The 22,229-nt window shown below is 38.2% G+C and overlaps 1 protein-coding gene across 3 annotated transcripts in view; it reads left to right on the top strand.

The window, feature by feature from the left end:
* The window catches only part of LOC131046886 (kinesin-like protein KIN-7E, chloroplastic), a 154,812-nt gene that overhangs the window by 33,304 nt on the left and 99,279 nt on the right, over positions 1-22,229 (top strand). For all 3 annotated transcript variants that reach the window (XM_057980698.2, XM_057980699.2, XM_057980697.2), the window contains 5 exons: positions 8,765-8,817; positions 9,827-9,892; positions 9,981-10,034; positions 11,004-11,063; positions 14,335-14,413. In XM_057980698.2, coding sequence (XP_057836681.2) covers positions 8,765-8,817; positions 9,827-9,892; positions 9,981-10,034; positions 11,004-11,063; positions 14,335-14,413 — 312 coding nt within the window. The remainder of the gene's footprint in view (positions 1-8,764; positions 8,818-9,826; positions 9,893-9,980; positions 10,035-11,003; positions 11,064-14,334; positions 14,414-22,229) is intronic.

Below are 22,229 nucleotides of genomic sequence, written 5' to 3'. Positions count from 1 at the left end.
AACTCCCCTTCGTCGCCCTTGCTTGTGCTTCCTTTGGTTGCTTTTATCTCTCTCATCATTCGCTCCATATCTTTCTGGAGAGCCCGTACCTTCCGATTAGAGTCGTCATCACTGCTATCACTTTTGTCAGAAGAGGAATCATCCTCCGACGAGGATTTATTTTTCTTCTTCTTGGACGTCTTCTGTTCACTTTCTAAATCCATTGCCCTGTTATAGGCGTCGGAATATGAAGAAGGAGGTACTATCTTCATTTTTCGTCTAAGGGATTTCTTTAGACCTTCCACGAACCACCGTTTTTTCAATCCGTCTGCCGGCTGGTTCTCCATCTTTCCTAGCAGCTCTTTGAGCCGCCGGCTGTAGGTTCGAACAGTCTCGTCCTTTCTCTGTTTCATGCCGTAGATTTCGGCTACGATCTCATTATCGTCTCTTAGGAGACGAAACTCTGCTTGAAATTCCTTCTTCAAGTCTGCCCATGTGCTAATCTTAGCCTTATCCGTATCCGAAAACCAGTCGATGGCTACGCCCCTCAGGGTTGCGGGAAACTGTGTTACCCACTCGTCCTCATTGGTAACACCATTCGCTCCCCAAATTGTTTCACAAGTGCGACAATGGCGGACAGGGTCTTCTTTCCCATCCCCATGGAACTTTGGAAGTTTTTGTTTTTGTGCCATGCCTTGTCTTTTTACTACTGGTGGCTGTTGTCCTACTCCGGATGGGTCAGATCCTATAAGGGGTGCTTGACCGCCGTGCCCCGGTGTCCCTCCGACACTCCTGGCAGCCCCGGTGTCTTCTCCCTCTCCTGCCTCCTCCCCACTCCTTGGAGTTTTCCTAGCCTCTGGTGTGTGTGGCAAGTCCCTCAAATCCCTCAACTGAGTTTTGGTACACTCTATCCTACGGCGGGTTTCCGCAAGTAACTCCTCCCGACTCCGTGGGTGGCCGTTGGCCTCACCGTCCCCTTCAGAGCGTTCCTCCTCTCTTCGCTTATACCTCTGTCGCCTTTCCGCTTGCTGTTCAAGGATCAAGGCACGTTGGGCTACTGCACGTTCATCTATATATTGTGGCTTATTTTTGTCCTTATTCAGTGTATTGGGCATTAATTCCCAGACAGCTTTCTATATACTTAATGACATAAAAAGTAGAACACTTTTATTCATTCATAATGTGGAAGACAAGTTTATGCCAACAATATGACATAATTATTACAATAAGTGTTCTTTATTCCGCCCCGTATGGCTCACGGTTCAAATGCCCCTGACCTGGCGCCATCTCGTTCTGCTTCCCGTTCCTTGTACTGCTGCAAAATTTGTTGGCGTCGCTCGTCCTGGGCAATCTCCTCCAGGCGAGCTTGTTGTGCCAACGATGCTTGTGCTAGCAATCGGGGGAGATGGTTCATCAACCGATTTACCTCCGGACTCACTTCTAACGCTGTCCACACGACACTTGGTGGGACTTCCGCCTCCGCCGCCTCTCGTTGTACGTAGGTCTGAATGGCTACTTGGAGTAGAATTGAAAATTCTCTCGTCGCGGTGTCTTCTCCTACGTAGAGTTCTGTTTGGGCATCGTCGACTTCTGGGTTTATTTCACCAACGGGTAGGCCCATTGGGTCTGTGTGCCATCCGTGTCTTCCGTTCCGAGTTCGTCTAGGCAACGGCGCCAAATGTTTACCTCACTGGGTAAACAGGAAGAATACAGAAACTGAACAGTAATGCACAATGCAAATACAAGAGAAGTACCAGAATAAGCTTGCCATTAATGTCAAAGGATGTTCATATTATATTCTTTCGTCAATATTACATGTCCTCCAACACCCGGAGGTGGTACAATATATGACAGCCGAAGGGGTGCGACACAACCGTCACGACTCCAACTACCTACCCGTCGGCTAACTAACTATCAATAATTAACATTACTAAACTATACACTTTTTCCTGATAACATTACTTACAAATTCATCTCCATAGGAAACTTCCCGAATTTGAATGATCTCTGTAGGTAATGCGTATAGGAACTAAGCTTAGAATGATTGTGTGGATTGGAATTTGATGGGGATATCACATTGGTTCATTGTTTTAGTCTAGCGTCCATGGTGGGGACATGACAGAGAGGCCAAGTTGGGAGGTCCTAGGAGGAAGCAAAGCTCATCCTTTAGAATCTTCCCTAGCTCCCGTAATAGAAAAAAACTCATTCGATTACGCCCTTGTGGTTTGGGGGTGACTTGTAAGTAATAGATCCATTTTGCATAATGGGACCAAGTCACACCAATGGGAAGGAGTAGAACCATAATGCTAAGGGAGGGTAGGTTGGGGAATTTGAGTAACTTTAGTAATGGTGTATTGAGAGAAGTTTGGCCTAACTAATCCTCTAGCTCTAATATGTAAAGTATTGGTATCCAAAGGGGTTTTTGCGTTTTTGTTGCCTAGTAGGGCTAGAAAAAAGAGGTGTAAAAGGGCTAGGAATTGCTACTCTAAACATCTAAAGAAATTAGATAAGGTGTTGTTAGAGTCCCTATAGAGGCAATAATATCTTTCGCTGATCTCATACTAAATTGAGATTTGAAAATGTAGTGTTCCCCTCTCTCTTCATGTCTTGGAGGGAGCAAAAATGGTGGATCTAGTTTGATAAAGGATGTGATGATTTGTTTCAACCCATAATTAGGGTAAAGAGTAATACCATACACTATTTGTAAGAAACGCTTGATGATAAAAGCCAACTTCGGGCTAAGTGACACAAGGGGGGAAGATCCATGTGGTCTATATATATTATCTGTAGATGTCCTCTTTGATAGCTCTATTGGTTGCGTCCTTCACGGGAAGAAGTTGGAGGGGCAAGCATCTAGGAAGCAGATGAAAGGGGGTGTGCTTATAAGTAGAGATGCCAATAGAATGAAGAAGCAACTTATTCTTGGTGGGGAGAAATGAAGCAGTCTTTTTTGAAGAGCTTAGTGCTAAGTATTGATATCTCCCATTACTAGACGCTGAGGTCCCCATGAATTTGAGTCTATGGATGTAGAAATTAAGCTTGAAGATAGACTTAAGGTGTATCAGTTTGGTGGCAAATTCACCTTGGATGATGGCAAGAAATTTATTTTTCATGTCAAGGCATAAGGAAATTGCTTGAAATAGCATATTATCCTTCAAGAATTAAAGGAAGTTTGTCATGGAGGTAAGAGAGAGCCATGGTTCATAATTTCGGATTTTGTATGAGTTGTATGATAGTCCTTTGCAGGGTCATTTTGGATAGCATCACTCTTACAAAGAAACAAACTGTCTATTGAATTGACATGAGGTTTAAAATGGCTGAATATGCAAATGCTTGTGAAGGTTGCCTAGTGAATAAACCAAGGTTGCCAAGAGACCGGTACTGGTGCATCTATTTTTTAAAATAGCAGACAAGGGCACTTGTAGATGCCAATTTTTTAATATAATTTAATAACTTATAAAAAATATCATGACATTGAACTTTTGAAACAAGAATAGTGGTAAAGTTTAACGTTTACTTTAAAACCGTAAGTACTCTAATTTCTCACACAAGATGAAGAGCTGGCTGCTTGTGTGAGCAAGCTTATTGCAAATGATCGCAATTTAGGGGTTTCGCCTCAATGGTTCCATCGCCACTCTCTAGGGTCTTTCTTTGCTTGCATATCATATAAAGCTTCCATGGAATAAAAATCACCATGCCCACATGAAAACTTATTCCATTGACTCCTCATAATTGAAGCATCCTCACCTTGGCCATAAATCATTGTTATTGCAACACAAAATACCTTTATTACCTTTCTATTCTCATATTGAGCCCTCTTATTGGTTTCTTGTATATCATACCATATAGGTAGCACAATGAAAGGTTCTGTTAAGTTTGTTCCGTTGCACATGTAACTTTTCTTCTATCAAAGGTTATAGAGAAAGATCTTTTGCATTTGTTATTTCTTGGTTCTTTCACATATGGAATATATTTTTTCATACATTTTTCCCAAGCACGGTTTGTTTGAATCAGCAAATTTGATCACCTCACATGTGGGCTTAATAAAGTCCACAAGAAATTTAACATCAGCCCAAATATGGTTATCAAGTTCCCATACCTCTCACCTCAATTGCAGTATCCGGTGTGGATTCTCTCCAAGCTGCCTATGCATCACTAACTACTGTGGAACACAAAGATCCTTTGTGTTCACAAAGACTGTCAATAAGAATAAAATAAGAAGCAAACTGTGTATCAGCAGGTTTTAGAAGTTCTACCTTGGTATATTTTCAATAAATTGCTTGTATATGTTGATGGTTACATATAAACATTTATATTTTTCTGCATTTTTCCAGGAGATCTGAAATCTGTTGGAACTTGCCGATATCTTTGAGTGCATTATTCAACGAATGCACACAACATGGTGTCCAGAATATATGCATTTACTTTTTTTGCACCAACATGCCTGCTACTTTACAAACAGGGGCAACATTTGTAACAACCTGGACATGAAGTGCCCACCTCCTCAATGCTGTCACATAGCTGGTTATGAAGGAACTCTGCATTTTTCTTGCCTCAAACAATCTATTTTCTTCAAAAACTAAGACCCTTTCCTGCATGTTGCCATGGTATCGAGTAGTGGACGATTTCTAGCATTTGTCCACCCATCCATCACAGTACTGCATCCTTTTGTAGACCATAGTCTTTTTGATTGGTGGAGTTTGTTGCTTTAATTGAACTTTTTCTTTATCAATTAAAGTAGTGTGAATTTTTTCATATGAAGGTGGTTTATACCCAGCTGGTCCATTATTGATAGCTTGGATCATCTCTCCATAGAAAGGTGAGCGAGAAACATTAAATGGTATCTTATTTGCATAAAAGAAAGGGGCAATCGCTGCATCAGCCATTTCTCGACCTTGCACATCAAATAAACTTGCAATGGGGTTTGAGTTGCCAATGTGTGGTATCTTGCAAGAATATTTTGTAGGTACGTCTCCATCAAACACATCCATCTTTGACTCTCTATTTTGATTTTGAGTTGCAGCAATTGCCCTTGTCGTTGAAGCATGGGAGTTCAAATTAGAAACTTTCCCATCAGCCCTCTCTTGATCCCTCAGAACATCATATCGTTGTACCTCATTTGGACAAGGATCAATGGATTTTCTAGGTATGTGAAGGAAATGGGCTCTCACCCTCGTCTAAATACCTCGCTATGACATTTCACAAAGCTTACATGTGATCGTAGTTGTTCCACCTCTACCCTTCGATCCTGGAACATGATCACAATACTTCCTCAATGTGTACAAGCTTTGTTTTGCTGCACCTGACATTCTACACTTAAATGGTATTCAAAGTGATGCTAGATAGAGATATTGGTTGTCCTTGTTGTTTTGGCTTTGTAACATTTTCTGATCTGCGATCAATGGAAGATGCAATTGATCAGTTACATGGAAGAGAATTAAATGGGAGGAACATTTTTGTTAACAAGGCTCAACCTAAGGTAGGGCCAAATTTTGATTATGGCTTTGGTGTTGGGTAAAATTTTGGAAGAAGAGTCTATGATGACAAAGTGCTAGGATGACTTGGTTGCTTCAAGTGTGATCATCGTGAGCATTGGGCAAGAGAATGTACTATTGGTGGTGGTTGTATGTTTCAATCATGCTTTAGGTAGTTGGTGTGGGTTGTGGAGATCGTTTTGGAGGGGTTTTTTTTTTTTTTTTTTGATCGGTAATAATATTTTATTTATTATTATATTGAAATAATGGTTTACATTGCAGATTTCCAAAAAGTCTGATAAATTAGACACCACCAACAACACCCCCTAAACATCCGCCAAGACACCACCACTAAACTACCGAGACTTTGGCATTCTCACAAAATTTGGCAAGATTACAAAGTTCAAGCAAAAATGAACAAAAAGGGACCCCAAACTTCCATTACAGATCAAAGACCATAGGCCTCGAAACCCACCGAGCATCACTCCTATAGAAGACATCATTACATACACTACTTACATATAATAGAGAGAAACCGACTACAAAAGATATACAAGATTATACATAAAAATGAAAACCATTAGAGATTATACCACAAAAAAACTAGGGCACATTTAGGGCAAAGCCACTTGGCCCTTCACTAGCACTGCCACAACCACCACCACCCATGTTAGCACCATCACCCTAACACGCCATCATGCCCATCTTGGCCCTTTGCTTCCCTGAAACCTTCCTCTTTCCCTTTCCCTTCACTTTCGACTTCACATCACCATCGCTTGCAGAATTGCTTGCTGTAGGGCATCGAGCTTCCAACTCTCTCAGAAACAACTTGACGGAATCCCAGGCAATGGTTGCCTCTGCCCGCCGCTCATCTCTGCCCAACCCAAAGGGCCAACGAATGTAGGGGACCAATTCACGCAGCTCGTGAATACCGTCAATGTCCAACCCTTCTCTAGCATCAAATCCAGCCCTTGACATTGCCATTGCCAAGAGTTCCATCAAGCCACCCAACCAGTCATCCTCCATGCACTGTCTCATGACTTCAACCAGAACATCCTTTCTCTCTCCCAATTCTAGACCCCATGCCAGGACCATGGTCACCACATCAACATTAGTCCTGTACTTGTGCATGGTCTTGAGGAAACTTTCCCCCAGCAACATCGTCACAATTTGAATGAACGCATCCTCGCCATGTTTGAAAATGCATTTAAACCGCTTCTCCGAGACATCACCAACAAATGCCAACTGTTGTTGGGAGGTGTACAGAGTAAAGGTGGCCTCCATATTTGTTACATCCTCACAAAAACCTGCATCCAATACTTCCAAAAATGGGCCCAAGACCCTATAAATACATGAATGCCCCTCCCATCCCCACATTCCTTCCTTACCACCAAATGAGTAGAATTAATGATGTCCTTGTACATCGCCTACCACATCGGCGTCTTGCATATTTCGAAAATCTTCCAAGTGGGTTTCGTGCACTTCATCAAATGATATTGCCCATTTGGACAACACATCTGCCACTTCATTTCTTGTCCTTCTAACATGTGAAATCTTGTAACTCTTGAAAAAATTTAAATCATTTCTTATTTTGGAGATATATTTATTTAAATACCAGGTATTTGCTTCCCCTTTAATGATCACATTAATAATGATTTGTGAATCCCCTTCCAAGTGCATATTTTGAACTCCAAACTTTAATCCCCACTGAGCCGCCAATAATGCTGCTTTGACTTCCGCTTCATTATTGGTGCCCTGCTCAAGTTTTTGAGCACCCAACATTACAATATTCCGATGCCAATCCCTAATAACAACCCTTGCACTTGAGACTTCCGGGTTGCCTTGGAAGCACCATCAAAATTGGCCTTAAACCACCCTGTCTGTGTCTGTGGCAATTCCCATTTTTCTTGGATAGTAGAGGAAAGAATTAGATCAACCTGAGAAGGCCTATGAACGGGCGTTTTGGAGGGGATTGTTATGAAGACCGCTATGATGACTTCTATAGTGGTGGTTGATATGGTGAAAGAGACTATGGTGCTGATAGTAGGGACGAATATGGAAGTCACAACTAGTATGTTGGTGGTCGGTATGCATTTGATAGTTATGCACAAAATGGATATAGAAAGGAATGGGGATATGATTGTGATGGTGCCATTGCTAGGGGAAGTGACCATTATGTCAGTGGTGGCCCTACACGTTATGAAGGAAGCTACAGAGAAAGACCAAGGCCCTATGATTGCCCAAGTTGTGGGCATCCAGCTTATGATGATTGCTATTAATGATTAAATAATATTGGCAAATACCTATGGTCCTTTCGGCTCTCTTCCCCTGTGTCAGCTCCTTTCCCTTCTGTGACATGTTTTTCGTCCAGCTTCCTGACATGTTAACTTTTAACTGTTTAAGTTTTATGAAGACAACACCTTTTTCATGGGAGACGACAGGAGTCTTTAGGAGACTATGGCTGAAAGTCTCTTACGATCAGAGACATTTTAGACTGCATATTCCGTATTGGAGGCGCGTCCCAATCCCTGAGATGCGTCTTTGTCCCAATCCCTGAGATGCGTCCCAAGGGGTCGGAGACTTGGCTCCGATTAACACTGGAATAAATAAAAAAGAGACAAGTCAACTAAAATACAAACATCATTGACAGTTCCGTGTGGAAAGGAGGGAAGTATTTCTATGGATCACTTATTTTCCAAGATCAATTTTAGACAATCAACATTGAATGCAATTGAGTAATAAATTCTATAGGTTTTCTGTTTTTATAATATTACAATAAATTCAAACAATCAGATAAAGACAACTAGTCAAAATGAAAATGATAGTCGCTCTTTTCTAAAACAGTGAAGCTGCAGATGTTCTTCACCATTTGGGAATGGAAGTGGGTTCAAGGAGTAATTCATCTTTATTAGAGTAGTATTTATTTGCACTTATCAATACATGTGTATAAACATGCCATTGTATTTGAAATTGATTTCTTGTTAAGATGTTTCTACTAAATGCATATAGAGTAGCAACAGTATCTATTCACTGTGAATTGTTGGAGAATTACATCATTTATGCATGGAAGCTAGATTTAAAATCTTCTGGTAATCTTAAACTTCTTCATCAATGTGTGAAAATTCTGTTTTTGAATATGTTTTAATTTATATATACTTTTATGTTGAAGTGATGAAACTGTGCATTAAAGAAAACTTCAACATTTATTTTCTTGTTTCAAAAAAAAATTCCAATAAGGGATTATATATTCTTATAATTATTTCAATTCATAAAAAAGCTCATACTGATGATTTTCCAGGGCTCTTTTGCAGGCACGGTGTTTGCATATGGTGTGACAAGTAGTGGCAAGACCCATACAATGCATGTAAGAATAAGCTTCTGCTCTTAGTAGCTTGATTATAGATATTTCTCTATAATTTTAGAGGCAGAATTGGCAAGCTGTTTGCTTTTTCATTTCCTGGTTACAATCTCTAATATTTTGAATGGGACTGTGCTTAATCTTTTGCTAAGGTTGTCTCAATATGCTTGAATGTTGAATCCATGGCTCTTGTTTGTATATCTAGGCATTTTTTTATATTTGTTGCAAGATAAGGCCTATTTTTTCTTGTTACAAGTGTATTGATATTTAATGTCTCAAATTCATTAGTCATAAGTTTAGAACATAATTTGCTTCAGTTCTGAATATATCAGTACCATCTAAATTCCTTCTGGCTGAATTTTACTCATGTCTATAACATAATTTGTGTCAGTTCTGAGTATGTTAGCACCATCTAAATTCTTTCTGGCTAAATTTTAGAATTTTACTGCAAAAGTGCATGACTTACTGGGTGAATGCTTCTCATTTCTGAGCTCTATCTGATTGAGTTCACTGTCCCTCAAATGTCCATTGCCATATTCTTGTCATCCTTCTTATGTGTGGTCTTTTTAGCAGAGAAATACCACAATCACCCAAGTGATATTCAAGGATAACTGTGCACATCTCTAGTGCCACTTTAATAATACCAGATTGTACAAATGTTGCAAAGGTTAATACCACATGCTGCTTTTCATCTTATTTGTTTTTACCCATACAGATCTAGCTGTGGATGCAGCTTCTAAATCTAATTGATATTGTGGATGCTCTTCTAGGAGGTGCAAGAAATCTTCCACTTGACTGTAACAGAATATATTCTTGGAACAATCTTTCACTCCCAGCAAGAAGTTTTTGTGCTAAATGTGGTTGTACTTTGCAGAGTGAAATATGCATTGCTCTGTCTAATACAAACAATTTTATTTTAGCATATCCTTTTGCTTATTCTGGCAACTGCTTTTGCTTAGGAGAAATGAATGGATACAATATCTGAATCTAACCTGTATGTCTCTGACTGTGGCAGGGCGATCAAAAATCTCCTGGAATAATACCTCTGGCAGTGAAAGATGTATTTAGCATTATACAGGATGTAAGCTCAATGATTTGAAAACTATGTACTACATTGTTTGCTCTGAGACTATTATCTAATTGTTCTAAACATCATTTCAACCCTGCAGACACCTGGTCGAGAGTTTCTTCTTCATGTCTCGTATTTAGAAATCTATAATGAGGTTAGCATTTTTCTTTATTCATATTTTGACACATTCATACAAGTTAATCAAGAATACGTTGAATGGATGTTATCTATATGATTGTGCTTGTGTGGTGAAAATACAAGCTCTTTGTAAAACTTAACAATAATGGGTTTTTATTTGGCAATACATGTTGGATAGAAAAGAGAAGCTGTTCGAAACTGTTTGTATGAATGCTGTATTCCGAAAATTAAAATAACAATGCATGATTTGGGAGAATAATTTATTCATACAAATTCTTTTTGGTTTGGTAAGAAGGGAAATGTTTTATGAATGGAAAATAATAAATATCTTACAAAGTATATAATGTTGGCAAGACTTTCTAGATTGGTTGGCAAATCTGTCCATTTTAGGCAATATGTATTCTGTGATGTTTTTTGAGGAAAGACACAAGGTTTACAATTTATACAAATATATTTTGTGATTGTTGTGAATTTACATTTAGATGTTTATTTAAATTTGTTAATTGTTGAATGCAATTTTTGGAAAATTCATGAAAAAGTAGCCAATTGGCTAGAAATGGTCCATGAAGATACCTGTTGGTAAATACTATCAAACTTTTGTATCAGTTGGGCTAAAAGCTTATATGTATGCACAATCCATTTACCAGGAAGATATCACCAGCAATTTTTTTTTTAATTATTCGCAACTTGCTATGGACCAGGGTATGGTAGGTTTTGCTTTTTATTTGATTTCCTGGTTGTGCTTGCAAAAGTAATGCTGTTGCTATAGAATGCAGGACAAGAATCTTCAAACAAATTTAGACTTGGTTTCAAATGTTAAATACCATGTCTGAGTATTATCAGATATTTACATTTAAAGAATGGGCATTTGTACTACGATAACAATTTTATGTGCTAGCATGTTGCTTTCATGGATAGCAGTGCTCTAAGTTTATACTATGGAGCAAGTCAAGCTACGTTTCTGATACTTGAATGTTTTTTGCAGGTTATAAATGACCTGTTAGATCCTGCAGGGCAAAACCTGAGAATAAGAGAAGATGCTCAGGTATAAACACACACTCTGTTTCCTCAACAATATTTCTCTGACATGTTAGGTGCATGGCTATTTTTTATTTCATATGCATAGCAGGCTTCTAGTACCTAGGATTCTTTCTAGGCTCTAATTGAAGGCTGAATGTGGCTCAGTTAAAAGAAACAACAATACATTATAAAATGAAAAGAGCCTGCATATAAGGCTCATACTTCACTCCAGGAGTGGGAACATTCAAATGGATCACTTCACACATTCCCCATTAATACACCAACCTTGACACTTAAATGAGAATCAGGACATACAACAGTGATGGTACATCTTCTAAACTTTTGAATCGAAAGATCCAGCTAGGCATCCCAATGTGTCTCTTTATCTGCGGACCCCACCACTTAGTTACAAAATGGTCCAACGTGCAAGCCACATTTGACAAGTAATCTGCCACCCCATTCCCAGCCTGCAAAATGTGTGAAATTCGGAAGTCTTGGAAGGTTCTTAACTTTGAACAAATGATAGAAACAAACTTACTGATTCGCCAACACGGAGAGGACCCCTTAACAATTGCATCCACAACTACTTGGGAATCTCCTTCTAAATGGACCTTCGAAGCCTTCAGATTCCTTGCTAGTTCTATCGCAAGTAAAGCTGCTTGCGCTTCTGCTTCATTGTTTGTTCCATCTTGCAGACGCTGGGCACCTTTAAACAGAATTTGACCATCTTCGTTGCATGCAACACATCCTGCCCTTGCAATACCCGGATTACCTTTCGAAGCTCCATCAAAATTAATTTTGATCCACCCTTGCTCTTGTTTAGTCCAAACACAATTCGAAACCCTTGCATCTCTAAGATTAACCTTAACCTGCCCATGAACGGGCCTGTCAGGCTTCATTTTTAACACTATATATTAAGTTGCTGTATTTTTGAGCTCTAAAACAACTTTGGTCATTCATAGACATTAATATAAGTCCTTTCTTTTCTTCTTTCTTGTTTAATTTTGACTAAGGATTAATGTTTTTTTTAATCTATTTACACAGAAATAAGGAAAATATATTGATGTTCATATATGACTAGAGTTGGTCAGTGGGAAGTAAATGTGCAACAAGTTACTATAATTATGCTGAAGGCATATTACACTCACATAATGGATGCAAAAATGTTTTTTGATAAAAAACTAGCCACATTTAATTTGACGTGTTTGTGACACTTAAATGCATGAAAAGCAAAAAAAAAATATATTTTATTTATTTTCTCCTCTCAACTACCACACACTCAGGGTTTAATTGATCAATTAATTTTGTCTATCTCCATCATGCAATCAGTTAATTTTGTAATTATCTTAATTTAATATTATAGTAATAATGTAATGATATGATAATATAATAATAATGTATGTAGTTTAATAGATTTTTTGCTTTGGTCAAGAGTTTAACATAAACATAAAAATATAATAATATAGTAATATCTTAATAATAATTTAATATTAATTACAATATCATAATATAATAATAATTTGATATTCATTGCAATATAATAACTTTTTTAAGTGGACTAATGAACAAATATGATATCTTTCGGCATGCTTTACCTTTATTCCTCTAAAGATAGGTATGCTAGTTAAACATGATTGCTAGAAGGATCCCAACAACCAAAGAAAATAATCTTAAACTAAATATAGATATAGATCCAGGTTGCAAAAACTATTAAGGGAGATATAAATTGAAATGGGAAAACCCTAGATAAATCATTATACACAGTCAAGTATTATAAAATAATCCTGCAAAAGGAAGAATCTGTGGTAAAATGAAATCTGCTAAGAAAAGCTAGAGAAGAATGCTGATGGAGAACAAGGATTTAGTCTGCATTAGAGTTGGTAGCACTAAAGGGACCAGTATCGTTGTTGATTCTTACAAAAGGGTTTTTTGGGTTTAATGATGTCTTCATGATAATGAATTGGGCTAAGAGGGCCTAGCAGAGAATCTTGAGAAGAAGCAAGGTAGTCGTTGCATTACCTCTCCAATATTCATGATCAACAATTCTTCAAATGTAGATAGAAGATTAATGTTGTACATTTGTTCCTATGGTCTCAACTGAACCTCAACATCAGGAGTGAGAGTAAGAGTTTGAGGTGCCCTGGTGGCTGCTTGTAGGGAGGGCCACCATCTATGAGTCTATCATCATCCACATCTATGGCTACTGTAGCTAATGAGTGTTTGAGTTATTGGATATTCCTATCATTATGATTGTTTTGCAATTTCTCATCCACTCAATGCTGTTAAAATTGTCTATTAAGGAACATCACCAGTGAATCATCTTTCAAGTATATTTTTTTTTGTTTCTTCATATCTGACCCTAGACTAGAGGAGTAGGGCCTTAAATTGAATGAGCTGCATATAGCCAGGAGGCATGCATATTTGTGTAAATGAGGAGCAGATTGGTAATGTATATAATTGTTATACATGGGTATGAAAATCTTCATTGTTGAAGTTCTCAACATAGCCCTTGAATTACAAGGCGTACAAGTTACAGCACATTCTTTTACCCATGGTCATTGACATTTTTTTTCTCAAATGCTTGAGAAAGCAGAATTTGGCTATCAAGAATCTGCAGATTGTAAGTTCCCACTTATTTTAGACATGGTTAATTCAAGTTTGTGGCTTGTTCCTGGTTTATGGCATCATGTCAATGGGGTGAAAACAATGGAATTTATAAAATCATTCAGTGTTTGACCTTGTTGTTCAGTATTTTGTGGAAAAGCAACTTTTCAATCTTTTGAAGGCAATCTAAACGACCAGTTGGAAAATATTCTAGTGTTTGGAAAAGAATCAAAAGGTCAATTATATATCTGTGATATTTTGTTGAATTGCATTGGATCAGAGAATGAATTTGTTTGTTTTTTATCAAGAAATTGTCATTTCACTTGGTTCTTCCTGGACAGGACTTGTTTATGTACAAGTAAGTGAAAAATCAAGTTAAGGAGAATATTGTTGTTGAGCCTCTAATATGAATTCAAATGTTTGTGACTTCTCATTACATGTTTGAAAAATTGGGAAGTGTAAGAATGCAAATGATTCCTTTTGTTGGCTGATAAAATGCTTAGGTTTGTACATTTTCACTCCACAAAAGGTTGCAGAGTACGGCATTTTATCTGGTTATTGAAAATGAACTACTGGCAAATCATGTACTAAGTGACATGATTACTCTATGACTCTTGTTGGGTATATAGTATCAATAAATGATAGACATTTGTTTCTTAGTTGTATAATTGTGAATTGCATTTCTTTTGCAGGGAACATATGTTGAAGCGATTAAAGAGGAGGTTGTTTTGTCTCCGGCTCATGCTTTGTCTCTTATAGCTGCAGGAGAAGGTAATGCTCACAAATTTAATTGTTAGTCCTGCAGAGCATTCTCTTTTGCTTTTCTTTTGACAGATATACTTGTTGGTTACTGTTATGAAAAGTGTGTTAGACACTCAATATATGAGCTTCTGTTACTGTATGTTGTTTCTGTTTAATACCTAATTCTTTATGTATAGATAAATCTATTTTCACTGTTGGGTATGGCACTGACTACTTTATAAATGTGTTTTTGGACGGTGTTTGTGCCTGTCACTATGAGCAAGTGTATCTGTCAACTTCTGTTGTCGATGCCTTCAAAAGGGGGCTTATCTAATGAGATTTAATTCAATACATCACAATTTAAATGAGGGGCTTGAAATTGAGAACAAAGATACAACCTGTACTACCTGCTATAGTACAGGTTGTTTTGTTCCGTCATTCTGTACATGTGTTGAAGTCTAGGAGATTTGAAACCTATGAACAATATTTGTTTCTCTGGAAACCCTAATTCATTCTGTGCCAGAGTACACATATTCAACAATTTAACATGACTCAAAGACCCAAACATCATGCTTACACAATGATATGCTACTAGTTGCTTCAATACTCCAAAGCAGGTCCTATAAGAAAAGATGGGTGGGATTATTGCATCAGACAATAAATTACTATGCTGTATATTATTGTTCACGTTGAATTCTTATGGGTGCTAGCATTAAGAAGATGGTCCTATGGCATTGACAGCTTGTATGCTATGTGGCTATTTTAGTGGATAATACAACCAATATTTATGTATTGTTTACTTCTTTTATTATATTTTTAGTAGAGATTTTTTATGTTATTTGTCGAATCTTAAGATAAATACCCATTTGGTATTGTCATTCACATATGATGTTGCAGATTGTCAAGCTCTTGGGCTTTTCATTTCTATTACTTTTTGATTCATTTGACATTACACATTGAATCATTTGGAACATCTTTTTAAGTTCAAGATGACAGAGAGATGATTGTTTTTTTTTTTTTTTTTTTGTTTCTATATAATATATATTAAGGAATATGGTAAGAAAAATAATTTACCTAGGAAACACAAAAAACTATCCTCACTATTGAGTGACCAAATTTATGTTATGAAGGAAGGCTATTCAAAAGAAGTTAATTTGTAAAGAGGTTAATTTGTTTATGTGCTGTCTTTTATGTGATCATTCTTCATTTTCCTATTTCATAAGGGTGATATTTTTATTTTTGCTCTAGTTCCTTCCAAATCTCTTTACAAATTCTTAAATTCATAATAAATTTTTGAATGGTGTGTTTGAGAGTTTAATGCTGGCGTTTGAAACCTTTTGTGATCTTCAAATCAATTTCATCAAGCCTTGAATGACAGCTGGCAGATGTCAACAACTTTTTTGAGCTAGGCCTGATTTTGTCTGAAAATGGCTCTAACAGCAGCTGGTCCTTATCTGTCAATCAACTGCTTGATGGTGTTTCTACAACAAGATTTTCTTTTCCATTTGAACATGATTCTTAGCTTTCTATAGCTTGAAATACTTTTGCAACAACATGGAATTTAATGCTTCTTTAAACTTAAGTTTTTACTCTATAGAAGCAGCAGAGAGTGAATTTCTGTAAAGCGAAATAGTATCTTTTACTTCAAATGGTTACTGCATCTGTGCTCCTCCTCGGCTGCTGTCTTAAACTGAAAACCCTTGAACTGAATATACAATTTTGCAAATGATTCTTCCTTGCTGGAAAAGTTGTCTGCTTGATTTAGTTCAAAATTATAAGAATTATGAGCAGTCATAGAAATCAAACATAAAAAATTTACACAAATAATATCTTTCCAATTCATGTTTCTTCAACAATACATTTACTGAATTATAGGAATTGGAGCTCCTACATTAACTCCGTAAATATATGAGTTCTTTTAACAACTATCAAACAAACACTCTAATTTAATATTAAGTTGTTTCTCAACAACTTAATATTACTGCACATAACTCTTTTTATTTTATCATACTAAAAATGCTAACCTAAAGAATCATGTGAGGACTAATTCCCAACACCTACCCTTATTGCGAACAGGGGGGGTGTTGACGTGTATTTTGTACACAATCATACACAGAATAAAATACCGACAGGCATCTTATCCTCTCTTGAGAAAATAGTCTCTAACTGCTGAAGATCTGCAAAAAGGATCAGTTAGATGGACTCCAAGGTTCTTTTAGTGGGGTCTCCACGTGTGGACAAGCTTTTAGTGGTATGATGTGATTTGCTGTTTCCTTCAAGGCTTCTTACGGATTCAATGGTTCGAAGATTTCACTAATCTAAAAAGAACTTTCAAAAAAAATGGAAAAAGGACAGGGTTTAAGTAAATCTAATCTAGCCTAACCCTAGGAACGACTTAGCATGAATGAGATTTGGCAAGACTCAACCAATTTCAATTTTGCCATAAGATAACAACTCAACTGAAATTAGTGCGATCTTCTAAGGTAATAATGGTGTTCAATGCATCAAAGACCAAGGACACTACTACGAAGGTACATATCCTAGATGCGAAAATGCTTGAAGGTTAAGGACTCAAAGTGTTTTCCAGTCGACCACGCAAGGCGTTCCTACAATCAGCAAGAAGCTAGTGGTTTGGATTGCGAATCCTACCAAATATCAAATCTCACACTTAGTCTTTCAAATTAACAAACTACTTTGATTGAGCGTGATTCAAGTACATCCAACAACCATGAAGATAACTCAAGAAACTTGCAACAAAACACCATAACTTCAATATTTTATTGATTTCCAAGTCATCATATACAACAATTGCTTGAACTTCTCTCTTCAAGACTCAATCTTGCTCCAAAATAAAAATTGCTTACAATTCTAATCTCTCTATTTCACTCTTAACTCTATTCTCTATTAACTGACTCCAAATAAAATGAAAAATGGGGGTATAAATAGCATCCCCAATTACAATGAAAGGTCCAGATTGAAAGTAAATCAACGGACAAGATCATGACACCTAAACCCTAATTAGGGTTTGTTACAAATGACCTCCTTTTTACTGAACAATATTAAATATATAGCCAAATATTAAATTTGGCACAAAAATCTAGGAGGTATCAACCAATGAGAAATAAGATGTCATGTCATCTGTAACAACCTTTCATCTAGAATCTTATTCCCTTTCCAATTTTCCTTCTTAGCATATGCAATGAATTTTGTCACGATTCCTTCGATTTCTGTGATTGGAATCTCGGGAAGATTCTTGATACTCTCTTCTAAGTGGATAACCTGATCAAATGCATCTAGAAGAGCTGTGTCCCAAGTAGGTTCAAGTTCCTTTGTTCTATCAATCAGGAGCATGGTGGCATACATTTGATCATACTGCTCATCTGTAACATCTGCGTCCTTGCGAAAGATGATCTTGATTCTATCCTCAAATTCTTGTAAATCCACATCTGTCTCGACCTCGATCCTTCTGCCAAGAATGGTACGAAGTACCTCAAATACTCTGTCCTGGATCGGATTGATCACCTCCTCAACTTGACCACATCTAACACTGATGTCCTCAAAGAGAACACTCTTTATATGGAGTAAGGTTGACCACTGAAACAAACTGTGAGAATCACCTTCTAAGATCCTCTCTTGTGCTAAAATTCTTCTAGATGTATGTCTTATAACTTTCAAGACAGGGATGACAACGTCCTTGGTATGGGCAAATGCAGCTACTGTTGCCATCAATCTGTGGATTATCTCAAGAACTTGGATAGCCTGGTGGGTGATCTTCGACATCCTTGTAATAAACTCAATGGCCACCGTGTGAGATCTATCCATCCAACCACATGTACGCTGGACCAGGTTCCTGAATCTTTCTGCCTCATTGATTGATTGAAGGGGCAATGCCTGCAATGGTGATCTAACTGGATCCTGACGTCCCAAAGGTTCATTGATGTGACTGAAATACGTCCTCCATGCTCCGACCTCTCTTTCAAGCTTTCTATTCTTTTCTACTTCTTCTCTAAGCTTGTCCTTCAATGCCTCAAATGTGTCGGTGGCATCATCTAGAGTCTGCTCTGCTGTGGATGGTCCCAACTCAATAGTCTGTATATGATAGTCTTCTGCTAGGATCTCACCCTCATATTTGTCTGCCGCCGGTGTAGCTATCTGCAGTTTTCTAGATCCAGTCTCATCTCGAATCATCTTGGACATCTTTGTAGCCTTCTTCTTCTCTGTTGTCATATGTGAGCGTCCAACAAGGCTCTCTAGATCAATTGCACTGTCCTCGTCCTCAATTACGATCACCTTAGTCAATCTTTCCTTCAACCAATCTGGGATATTTGATCTTGTCTCTTGAACTTGAATTTCTTTGTGTACTACTTCTTCTTGTCTGGGAGGAGATGTTACTTCATTATCATTATCTAAATCATAGTCTTGGAGAGATCCATCGGATGAAACATGCTGTGCCTGTTCTTCTTCCTGTCTGTCATTCTGTACCATCGATTCCATGGATTCTTCCACTCGAACTGTTCTATCCTCTGGCCTGGAAGAAATACCTGGTGTTTGATCTTTGTTGGCACCTTGCTTTTTCTTGGAAGGCTCTTTCTTTTCTGATCTTTCCTTTCTCTTTGAACCTCTCGAATGGAGATTGCCCTCACTGGCACATCGAAGGTTACCTTCACCTGAATTCCTAGGATTAGGATTGCCTTCACTAACACTGGCTCCACCTTCGGCTGGTTTCTCTTCCAAAGTAAAAGACATGGCTATGCCTTGTTCTCTCAGCTTTTGATGCTGAACGTCTACCCATCTGCGAGTACAAGACAAGACTGGTGCCATCAAATCATCTAAATCCACGGCCTCGGGCTCATTCCAATTCAAACTTATTGTTTTGCTTTCTCTATCATATGAAGATTGGATGTGCCTGCCGTTGTCCTGAGCTTGGTCGGCCACTCTGTAAATCTTACATTTCCTGATGAAATCCAAAGGCAATCTAGAATGTATCTTTCGTTTCACTTCGAGATCATCTAGGAGATTCATCATAAAATCTTCAATCTGGTACTCATGTCTAAATCTTCTACCGACCGTCTCCTCTAAATGTCCATGTGGATCAAAACTATTCCTCCAAGCAAAAGATGAAAAAGGATACAAGGCTAACTCCTTCTCTGCGTCATCCATGGCTAAGACATTAGGACATACCTCAACTGAATTACCCAAAATAATAGGTACCTGAACTCCATTCTGATGTCTGTGTCTGAATGCCTTCACATATGCTGCCAACTGCCTTGTTACTTCAAGTAACACAATTCTATCTGTCGGGTACCTCGGCAACATGTATGGAGGTAAAGGACATCCATACACTCTAATGTAAGTGAACTTGGGAAACTGAATGAACCAAGCACCGTACCTCTTGATGAATTCCTGGGCATCCTGAGATAATCTGTTGTGGATCCCTCCTTGCAACGTCCTTGTGATGTTCATCGTGAAAGTATCATTGATTAACTTGTAGTTCTTCCCTGGTGGATGATGCAAGTAGGTATAGGATTCAAAAACTCTGACCTCGCCGGGTCCTCTTCCAATCACTCCTCTGTGAGGTAGTCCTGCGTACTCAACGCTCCTGATTAAGGCATAGATGACATATGAACTCATGTGGAAGGACTTAGTAGCCCTGAGTCTTCTCAACTGTACGTCTAAACAATGGCTAATTATCCTAGCCCAATGTATTGTACCCTTTCCTTGAACAATCACCTGGATGAAATAAAACATCCATTTCTCAAAATAGAAGGCATGAGGTGCTCCTGTAACTCTGTTGAGCATGGTAATCAAATCTCTGTACTCCTCTTGGAAATCAATCCGGTGTGGTGTGTTCGGTACTTTGCTCAGACGGGGACGACTCTTGAGTAGCCAGTTCTTGTTGATTATGCTTAGACAAGCATCTGGATCATCATCGTACACTGATCTGGCTCCTTCAATGCTCTTGTATATCATGTCCCTGTGCTCTGGAAGATGGAAGGCTTCACTTATGGCCTCCTCTGAAAGGTACGCCAAAGTGTTTCCCTCATTGGACACAATTGTCCTGGACTGTGGATTGTAATGACGGGCACACTCGATCATCAACTCGTGGCACTGAATAGCTGGAGGAAAACCGGCCGCCTTGATAATGCCACTCTCTATTATTCTCCGGGCGACAGGTGATGGCTTGCCGATGTAAGGGACCTCTCGGAATTTCTTCGTGCTAAAGTTTCCCAAGTTTGTATCTCCAATGTTGCTCCACTTGGACACGATCTTGGTCTCCACTTCTTCAGTCTTCTGATCTTCTTTCATGAGAGCCGAGCGACTGGTGGATGCTCCCGCCTTTGGGGTCGCCATACCTACACAACATTTCATTATAAGAAATAGATTTTGCAATAAATAACGTAGATAAGAGAGATAGATTTTAGGAAACCTCATGATAAGTCCCTAGAGTTATCATTTCCCAAAATACAACGATTGAGCTAAGAGATTTAAAATTCAAAATTTGAAATACGACGATGAATGAATAAAACAATAATAATTAAATCGCCATACCTCGATAGAGAGCTAACTCTAGAATGCAAAAACAAAATTTGCCTAGGCAAAAATTGAGGTATAAAGATAATCTTCAATATGATCCCCTCAAATTTGATTTCGCCACCTCTGGAGAGAATGTGATCTTCAAATTCGCACAAATAAATCTCGAAGTCCTTAGCAAATTCGCCTTAGGCGTGGTCTTGGATGGATCTTCAAATTCGCTCTTGGTGTGGTCTTCGAATTCGCACCACCTTTGATCTTCAATGCAATTCGCACCTCTTCAAACACACTTCGCCCGCCTCACACCACCTTGGGAATGTCTACGCCACCTTTGGTTTGAAGTCGCACCACCTTTGGAATGTCTTCGCCACCTTGGATAAATGAAACTCGCACTATATTCGCCTCTTGTCAACTCGCATGAAGGAAGGTAAAAATAATGATGTAGAAAATGATAATTCTACCCCCCTTATATAGCGCTTGCATCCTTTACCCCTTAGGCCGACTTAATAAAAATAAAACCATTTTTTTTAAATGATTTGCAATGAAATAACAAGGCCGACTTGCCTAATTGAGCGCTCAAATCGATTTTTTTTTATTAATTAAATAATTAACTATTAATGCCTTGCGTTTTTAAATTGCAAATTTCGATTTTTAAATAAGGCAAAAATAATTAATAAATGTTAACGCCATATTAAATGCCAATAAAAAATGGATTTTCAATTTTTTAAATTGATTTAGCATTTAAAGAAAATTTGAATTGTTTAATTTGGCGCCAAAACTGGAAAACAAAGGGACGTACCTCATCGCTCTGGTCCCTTGGAGAGGGACAGGAGCGATCCATGATTTTGGTCTTGATTCTTGCGTTTTCAACGTTCAACTCCTTCATTTCCACGTTCCAAATCGATCATCTGGTGGTCCTTCGAATTTGAATTTCTTTCTTGTGCGAGCAAGTGCATCTCATGACCATTATCGCCCTGGTCCCTTGGAGAGGGACAGGAGCGATCTCCATGTCTTCATGTTCATCTTGTATCTTTGACCTTCGAAATATCATTGTAAGGCGAACAACAATCCATGCTCATGTCCTTTGCGCTTATTTCCCTTTGCTTTTATTATGTGTTTGGATGTATTAAAGGGACCATCGCCCTTGTCCCTTGGAGAGGGACAGGAGCGGTCCATTATTTCTCCTTGATCTTGGCGACTTTTAAACTTCGATCCTCTTTGCAATGTCCTCCAAATGTCGTCCTTCGCACTTCCTAACCTCGCCTCGCCTTGATCTTTGAAGGAACGGGAGTGTTTTAATAGTATCGCCTTGGTC

Source organism: Cryptomeria japonica, chromosome 2 (genome assembly GCF_030272615.1).
Source record: "Cryptomeria japonica chromosome 2, Sugi_1.0, whole genome shotgun sequence".
NCBI lineage: Eukaryota > Viridiplantae > Streptophyta > Pinopsida > Cupressales > Cupressaceae > Cryptomeria > Cryptomeria japonica.
The sequence above is the reverse complement of the archived record's forward strand: the minus strand, read 5'-3'. Positions and strand labels throughout refer to the sequence as shown.